A 9,581-nucleotide genomic window follows, 5' to 3' on the forward strand; every position below is an offset into this window, starting at 1 on the left:
TTTAATGTACCTCTAGTTAGTGATGATGTTGATATAGTTGGTCGGTGGAAAGAATGTGACATCTCATCCTTGTTTGTTTCGTATCCAAAATGAGTCTCTTGATCGTACTTTAGTGTCACGTGATAAGACTCCAATTTGTAGTGGTGATGTGTGTCATGTAGATAGTCATGTGAACGAAAATGCATTGAAAGACGACACTCGTTCTTTTGAGAGTGAAATGACATGCTTTGACTCTCATTGTTCATGGATTATTCTCTTGTAAAGGATAATGTTTTATTTGAGGATGACATGACTATTGAGAGTGAAATACCTAGTGGGATGTTTTGTAATGTTGAAAGTGTAGCCCTTTTGGTGACTACATGGTATTTGAAAATCCATGGGATGATAACACTCTTCCCTATGATGGAGATCCTCCTTGAGGAATTGTGATCCACTTATTGGGAGGGGAAGTGTTCAAAAGGAAGGTGAAACTTGTCTGCAAATTGCTAATTCTTCCTTAGGTGTTCCGAGAATAGTAGTAGTATCGACCATGCTCTTGAGTTTCATAGTGAAACTACGTTGAGGACACACCTAGATGAAGTTATTTTGCGTGACACCTTCTTTTTTATTATCTTTTTGCATATGATGACATTCATGATCTTTTTGGGAGTGCATCTTATGGAGGCGGGGTCTGATAGGGTACTCGGTTATTACCTTGCCCGTGATATGTAGGTATCTTTTCCCTTTGACCCGTGAAGTCTTAGCTTGGTGTGAATGGTATTATTTTGCAATTGAGGATCATTTGTATGTCCTGCCAACTTGGTGTCTTGACACCATTGGCTCTTTTAGAATATCCTCATTTCTTAATCTTTTGGTTAGCCAAGCTCTTAGTGCTCTACTTGAGAGCTTAATTTGCTTGAAAATGGTTGACACTTGGCTATATCACAAATTTGTTCTTACTTGGCATGGTGGTAGGTTAGTCACTTTAACATTTAACCCTCATCCGTTGAGGACTTGTTATTTGTTTGTCTCCTTATGGTTTTGCAAGGTTTAGATTCGAGGACGAATCCTTTTCAAGAAGGGGAGAATGATACAAGACCAATTCCATGAGCTTGCGAAATGGAGTCTTTGAAGATCATGGGAGGTCACATAGGATGGCACTTCAAGATATGGGAGATAGCTTGGATGGAAGGCTTTAAAAGTTCAAGTCCCAAGGCTTGCCTCTTAAAGTGGCTACAATTGCAAGCCGGGGGATTCAAGGTCGGAAGATGGCTATTTGCGCGAGGGCTATTTGTGCAAGTGGCTACTTTGCGCAGGAGGGTTATGATTGCAAGAAGGCCGTACATGCAAGGTTGATTAGAGATTGCATCTATGCAAGGAGGGACGTGTTTGGCCATTGAAGGCAAATCCTTGAATTGAAGACTACAGCTAAGAAGACTAGCCAAACAAAGGCCCTTACTTCATTAAGGGTAGCATTGTAATTGCCTATTAGTCTTCTTTACTTGGCTTGCTATATAGCTTGTCTTTTTTATTTGATTTAGGGACTTTTGATGAATTATGGATATTTTTGAGTGTTTTTAGGGTTATCTCTGAGAGAGAAACTTGTGAGAGGCCTTTGGTAGGCTCTTGTTGATTCTTGTGTTGTTGAGAGGTTGGTTGCTTGGGATTCGATTCCTTGAGGTCAACTTAAGAATTTGGTATTTCTTTTGATGATAATTTAGAGGTCTTAGTTTTATATAACTTTGGTTGCTAAATTGAATCTTAAGTTGTGTCAAATTATCTATCTTTCTTTTCCTTTGTTTATCTTCTTAATTTCTCGTTTTCGCGTATCCGTTATTGTATCAATAGAGGGCCTCAAACTGCTTGTGTCATAGCCTTACATATGCAAATTTTATGGATGCCTTTGCATATGAACTTGGTTCACAATCGGTGCAAACATTTGCAACTAGGTGTTGACTCTTATTGATCAGTAGGTCAAGTGTTATGTAATGGTTCAAGGAAAACAAAGCACTGAGAGAGAAGTTAGAATTGGAAACGGGATTAGTAGTAGAATGTGGTTTGATAATAGGTAGAGAATGAATAAAGTCTTTGAGATGAGCGAGGGTGGTATCCTAAGGAAGCTCTTACTTCTTGAGTAGGGAGCGAGATCCATGAACTTGAGAAGATGCAAGATATCATTAGCGAAGGAAGGTGCACTAGTATTTACTTGATTAGGACTAGATGACACGGAGTGAAAAAATTGGCCGAAAAACTTAGAGAAAGAGATGTTAAGTACACTAAGGGTTTAGTATTGTCATTAGTATATAGGTGTCATTAAGATCTCTATTAGGTGATATTTGGTGAGAGTAGCATGGTGATTTCTTTTGTTATCATATACTGTGTCCTAGTGTTCCTTCATATATATGAAGCATAAGGATTAAGTAAAGATGGTGTCGAGAACGGTGGGAGCAAAGTCGAAATTAGAAACTATGTTATTAGAATCTTTAGACAAATTGAAGGGAAAACATTTTCATGAAAGATGACATCTTTGGCTTTGTGTATCTTCTTAGGGACAAGACTTAGAACTTTCTATCCTTTGGTTCCAAAAGGGTATCCAAGAAAGGCATGAGGGCAGTTTGGGCTCAAATTTGGATCTAAGGTTCTTAGGTATAGTGGAGTAACACAAACATCCAAATACTCTCATATGTGAGTAATTAGGTTTCTTTTGGTATCAAACTTCAATGGGGCATTTGTTTTGTAAGGTTGTATTGGGAAGTCTATTAATGATGTATGGGTAGTCAATAAGCACTCCCAGATTACTTGATTGGAAGTTTTGATTGAAATAACGATACCTATTTGTTTCAAAAATGTATTTGTATTTTCTTTCCACCACACCATTTGTTGTGGTATGTATGGACAACATTTCGATGGATTATCCCTTTGGATTGGTAAAACAAGTTGGCTTCGGAATTTGTGAATTCAGGCCATTATCTAACTGACGAGACTTAATAGTGGTTTGAAATTGGTTTTCAACAAGAGCGAGCAAAATGTTTAATGCCTTGCAAAGTATTACTTTTGCGAGGACAACAAATGAGTCCAAGTGCATCTTTACTATAGTCATCTACCAAGGTGAGAAAGTATTTGTAATTGTCATGGTTTGACACATGATATGGTCAATAAATCCGTATGTAATAGTTCAAAAAATTTGGTTGTGGAATTGGTTCCTTGAGGAAATGGCGGTCTGTTTTGTCTGGCCATAGGACATATGGAATACAAGAAGGGTTGTTTGGTTGAAAAAGTAACGGGAATGGATGAGATACCACTTCATTTTTTCAAAAGGACATGTCCAAGTCTATGATGCCGCACCAAATCAACATCATTACCATGAAACACATCATTATCATGAGACACACAAGAATTATTAATAGAAGAATGAACTTTATTTACAAAAAGGACAGTTACATGATCAGAAGTGTGCACTCTATTTACAGAAGGAACTGTTACAGCATCAGAAATATTATAGTGCACTTTATTGGATACATGATCAGAAGTGTGCATTCTATTTACAGAAGGAACTATTACAGCATCAGAAATATTATAGTGCACTTTATTGGATACAAGAGTAGAAGAACCAATGTTACTTGCACTACAGGACTGCAATGAAAAACAGAATCAGAAATACTAGAACATAAACTTGGATTTTGTGCTTGAGTGGTTGAGTTTCTCAAACAATGAGGACACGAAGGTACAAACCATCCTCCACTCTTTATTGAAGGGACACAGAAGACAAGAATTTCCGTAAAAGAAGTAATGGCCTTGATATTTAAGTTTAAATAATGAGCAGAGATAAAGTTGTACTTAAAAGAAGGGACATAAAGAACTTTGCATAAAACAATCTCGAAGTTGGTGCCACGTTCCCAATCTCGGTCACTTTTACTCTATATCCATTAGGAAGACTAACAAGGATAGGATAGGGTAAGTATCGATGTTAGATAAATGAGATCTTTTAAAGGTCATGTGGTTTCAAAGCACACGAGTCTATGATCAAGAGTCACTACCGATTTCAAACCTTTACATGAGAGTTTACCAAAATCAAAAGAAAGAATTTTGCTTGATATGAACATTCTCATTAATTTCCCTTATATAGTTACTGGATTTCAAGTGAAATTAAGGGTAATCAATTTTACCACATGAACATTCCCATTAATTTTCCTTTTATAGTTATTGGGTTTCAAGTGAAATTAAGGGTAATTAAAAACACCACCGTAACATCCAAGAATATTGGCTATTTAATGGTGGCTCGATGGGCCATTTGGATGAGCGGCTGTTACGGTGGTGGTTTTAATGGAGGTTTTGAGGTCATTTCGGTAGAAGAATGAACGGTGGAGATTAATGGTGGCCATTTGCGGGACGGATGTTGCTCTGATCACCATTTTAAGTCGGGGGCGGGTTAGGTGGATCCAAATTTTGTGCTAGGATATAATTAGTTTAGGTTAATTTTAAAACTAACTTATTAAAATGTGCCACGTAATAAATAAAAATTTAATTGATTTGGTACAATATTGCCCTCCGTCCATCTATTGGGCCAAAAATGCCCCAATCGTTAAAAATAAGGGCAATTTAAGCCCAATCGATTGGCGGGAAGCGGTTAGAGCGCAAAGGTACATACGGGGCATTTTTATACCAAATCCCATAGTTCAAGGGCATTTTAGGCCCTTTTCCCCTTTTTTTTAAGCTTTTCATTTTCTCTTTCCTCTTCCTTTTTCATTTCCATGCTCGTGGTCCAAATCTTCATTTTGCTTTTGAAGAAAATGCGTTATTCTTTGAATGAAGTTAATGGAAGTAAGTTAGAATTTCACCATTTAAATTTAGCAAGCCAATAAAAAAAAATTATCGGTGAATTAAGTGAAAGTAAAAAATAAATTATAGTTCTTTAAATCTGGGCTCAGGGTTTACCCGGGCAATTCAGCAATTGCCCTTCTTTTAAGGGTGGTCTTTAAATTTTGCCCCTCATATTTGCGGTCTTTAAATTTTGCCTCATATTTATCAGTGCTAAGTTTGCCACCCATTTGAATCACGAGGTTTTGGGTTCGAACCCCCGCTCAAGCATAAAATAAAGAAATAATTTCGCAAGGCGAAATTTGGAGGGAGTGTACGCACATCGGCATAACTTCCTTAAGGAAAAACTAAAGTTATGCGGAGGGGGCATAACTTTTACTCAGACATAGTTTAGTTATGCGCTATGGAGCAAAACTTTTCGTAAGGGTATACGCTATAGGCGAGCTTTTAATTAAGGCATAATAAGTATGTACATATAACTAAAGATATTCTGTAGTTTTAAAAAAAAAAGTCTCGAGGCAAAAGTCTGTACATAAATATACTTCCTTAGGGAAAAACTAAATTTATGCCGGAGGGGGCATAACTTTTCCTCGGGCATAATTTTGTTTTTTTTTTGCCTTATGGGGCAAAACTTTCGCTTGGGAATTATGCGCCATAGGGCGGACTTTTAATTAAGGTATAATAGTATACCTTAACTAAAAAGTGTGCCTTGAAAAGTTTTTTTTTTTTTAAAAAAAAATGTCAAGGCAAGTACGCACTGCGGCCGTAAACGGCCCAGGAAAAACTAAAGTTATGCGGAGGGGCGCTAACTTCGCCAAGACATAGTTTAGTTATGCCTTATGGACAAAAGCTCGTAAGGAGCCCCATGCGCTATGGGGCGGGACTTTTAATTAAGGCATAACCAAAAGTATGCCTTAACTAAAGTGTGCCTTGAAAAGTTTTAAAAAAAAAAAAAGTCTCGAGGCAAAGTCTGTACCTCGGCATAACTTCCTTAAGGAAAAACTAAATTTATGCCGGAGGGGGCATAACTTTTCCTCAAGGCATAATTTAGTTTTGCCTTATGGGGCAAAACTTTTCCGCAGGGAATTATGCGCTATGGAGCGGAGCACTTTTTAATTAAGGTATACCAAAAGTATGCCTTAACTAAAAGTGTGCCTTACGAAAAGTTTTTAAAAAAAAAAAAAAAAATGTCTCAAGGCAAAGTCCTACTTTCGGCATAACTTTGGTTTTCCTTAAGGATTGTATCTTGGATCCGGCATACAACTCTCCCGCCCACTGTCTTGGTATTTTTTTATTTTATGCACCGAGCGGGGGTTCGAACCGGAGCCTCGGGTATCGAGCGAAGGGCAAAACTTGAAGCACTTAAATATGAGGGCGAAAATTTAAAAAATGCCCCAAAAGAAGGAGGGCAATCCGTGCAAAAAAATGTTTTTTTCTCCATCCTTTTTAGTCTGGTTTTGGTCTCATTCTTTATCTTTTTCAACCCTTAATCATGTAATTAGTTTTTTTGAATTGAATAGAATTTTTGTGGACAATTTTATCCATCACTTTTGAAATTTATGATATATTACAATTTACAAATACTTAAAGTAGATATTATTGAGAGTGTTGAAAATGAAAGCGAGTGATATCAATCAAGGTCAATTTATCTTTCAAATCCTTATTTGGTTAATTGAGTAAATATTCTTAAGCATAAACTATATATGAAGAACTACCTGATTCTTGAGGTTCATTTTGATGAATTTAAGTTTTCCTTACTTTCGCCTAAAACTAAGTTTAAATCACCATATTCAATTAGCATAAAAATCTTGCCATGATATTATAAATGAATAGAGCAATACGCATTTTTCACTGGTAAATGAGCAATATGATAGAGTGGAACTCAGATAATTTAACCTAAGAAAAAATCAGATAATGGTTTTATTTATAATCACAAAGAAAACATAGTGATTATAAATGTTTCTTTTTCAAGAAATTTAATTTAATTAACATGATGGGTGAAACTAAGAGCACAATAACTAAAAGATACCAAAGGAGAATGCATCCAAGAATTACAAGTTTTGCAGCAAAGCTCTTAACTATTACTATGATGATTGAACACCTTAATTAGTACAACTAAAAGCTTACCCTTTTTTTACACAAATGTGATCCTTACAATCTACATGAATTTCTTATGAAATTGAATGCCTCCTATTTCTTGAAGATGAACCAGAGGACTTAACTTCTCCTTGAATAATCCTTGAAGCTGGACTCTGAGAACTACCAGATGTCTCAGAGCTCGGTTTTCGCCATTACCAGACACCTTACCAACAGCAAACAGCTGTGTCAAATATTCTCCTTGATCTTGAAGGAAGCAACTGTGGTCCACTACTTCTGTTTTTACTACCCTTCTTTACCAACTTCATGTTCTTCTGTGGATCTTCTCCTTTTACCTTTATTTCACTCGATGGTTTCGATACATTCTGCTTTTCTGGCAATGTTTTCTGCCAATATTCTTCAGTCTTCCTAGTGGAATCTACAGCATCAGTATTTCTGTGATTTAAGGCTTGAACTCCAGCAGCAGCTCTAATTTGCTCAAAGAATAGGACTTGGACAACAGTCCGGAGAGGCAGCCGTTCATTTTGTGCTGCATGCATAGATGCATCCATTGTTAATTTCCTGACATCCATGAAGCTGCATAAGTGTTTTCTCTCGGCTTTTGTCAAGCTTGAGAGTGCTCCTGCACATAAGACGAGCAGTTAGTATATTTAACAACCATAAGCTTCAAAAATGGAGCGACACCAACCATGAGGAATCATGTAGCCAATCTCAATTTGCTTGAGATTGAGGCTTAGTAGTTGTATTTTGTTGTTAAGCTTAAAAAAGGCATCTAAAAGAGCTGACGGCCATTGTAGCAGTTGCACAAAGATATATTTCTTCATTTGCTCATGATATGTATTGGAAAAGACCACTATTTTCTTATATTAGCTAAGCTATGTGGGTCCAATATGAGATTGGAGCATGGTAAATTGATAATACAAAGAAGTGCTGTTTGGGTTCAATTGATGACTGAGACATATCTACTGAAGTAGGGTGTGTTTGGTATGAAGGGAAATGTTTTCCACGGAAAATGTTTCTTGAAAAATGTTTTTCTCGGAAATAAGTGATTTTCTTAGGTTTGGTACGTAGCGAGAAAATATTATCCCAACGACATTTATAATTTAAGCAAGCACTATGTGTGAGGTGAAGTGGGGGGTAGGAGTGCGGGGACGGTGGAGTGGGAGCTATGAGGGTGGGATGTGTGTTGGAGGATGGAAGGGACAATCGATGTGGAATGACACTTGTGGAACTTGTTTTTGAGGAAGGCATTTCCCTCATATTTAAAGAGCTTATTTTCTTAGAGAAAATGTTTGCCAAGAATTTTGTCCAACCAAACATGGGAAATTGAAATTCCTCCACACCAGACACACCCTTAGACGGCTACATTTAAAATAAGGACTTGCAGAGCTTATGATGGAAAAGGAAAAAATAAATAACCAACCCGCAGATAGATATCGATTGCCTCGTATAATGCATCATGGATTGGTCTTGCTGAGTCTGGAATTGATTGCAATAGCTCGATGAATTTAGAGAGACAGACGTTTGGATCACGAGCAATTTCTGCAAGATAGCCATCGATTAATTTACCGACTTTCAACCATGACGCATGCCCCAAGATGAAATCGTTCGTGCTCTTCGCGGGAATGTTCTTACCCCGACTACTTCTTTCACGAATCATGAATCTGTCCACAAGGCACTTCACTAGTTCAACATCATAAACAGTAGTTTGCGGGGCCCTTGCTGGTATCAAAAGATCATCGACTGAAGCCTCATCCAGCTTTAAGCTGATATTTCTAACGAGATCATCCCTTGATGAATCATCCCCTCACAAGAACAGCGACTTTCAGTAACTTAAGCAAGAAACTACACGAACAAGTAACACCTTTGTCGAAGGCAACAAGCAGATAATAGTCTCTAACAAAGATTTATTCCTCCTACTGTGAGCTTCAGATACCAGAACCTCAATAGAATCGGGCAACCATCTCATTGCATAAGTTCTTAATGCCTCCACAATAACCCTACCATCCATCCTTCCCTTCGATTTAACTGCAATCAGAACTCGCTTGTAAAGATCTATCTCGAGTTCACATATATCTTCAACCCACCAATCCTTGGGCACGGATTCCGAATTTCCAGGGAATTTCATCCCAACTTGTGCCACTTTTCTGTTACAAGTGTAGGACCATGTAATACTCGAAGGATCCATTGAAGTTTTGGATGCGATAGAATCTATACATCTCCCTACCACCTTCAGATCTTCGGACCACGGTAGAAGAGACTTGGTGGTCTGCAAAACAATAATTGAATCTTTCCAGCTGCGGAAAACACTGGAATTGAGGAATACTTCGATTTTGAAAATAAGGTTTCCTCGGTCAATATCTTCAGTCATCTCAAGGTACTCAGCTGCACAACGGGCAGCAACAACATTGTAAGGATTGAGAGTCACGGTCATTCCATAGCAAAATTTGGCGCATATCTCAAAAGCTTTAGGTCCACCAGGAAAATCAACTAACTGAATTTCATCCGAATTGTCTTCATTTACTTTTGATACAAGCCTTTGCAGCTTGTTGCTCTTGGACAACAGAGGAAACTGGCAAAGCAAAATCAGCATAAATTGCAAAATCAGATACTGATATGTTATATCACTAAATATTCAAAGTTGATGAAGGAACATGTTGGGTTTTCGAAAAATAATTATCCAACAT

The 9,581-nt window shown here is 37.5% G+C and overlaps 1 protein-coding gene across 1 annotated transcript; it reads right to left on the bottom strand.

Annotated features, from left to right (window-relative positions):
* Positions 1 to 6,795: 6,795 nt before the first annotated feature.
* LOC132056943 (BTB/POZ domain-containing protein NPY1-like) lies at positions 6,796 to 9,502 on the bottom strand. The gene is given in 6 exon segments (XM_059449358.1): positions 6,796 to 7,075; positions 7,078 to 7,120; positions 7,122 to 7,513; positions 8,314 to 8,702; positions 8,704 to 8,767; positions 8,770 to 9,502. Coding segments are annotated over 6 exon segments (1,713 nt in total). The 5' UTR covers positions 9,488 to 9,502; the 3' UTR covers positions 6,796 to 6,968.
* Positions 9,503 to 9,581: the final 79 nt, after the last annotated feature.

The sequence above is a fragment of the Lycium ferocissimum genome, chromosome 1, assembly GCF_029784015.1.
Source record: "Lycium ferocissimum isolate CSIRO_LF1 chromosome 1, AGI_CSIRO_Lferr_CH_V1, whole genome shotgun sequence".
NCBI classification, from domain to species: Eukaryota; Viridiplantae; Streptophyta; class Magnoliopsida; order Solanales; family Solanaceae; genus Lycium; species Lycium ferocissimum.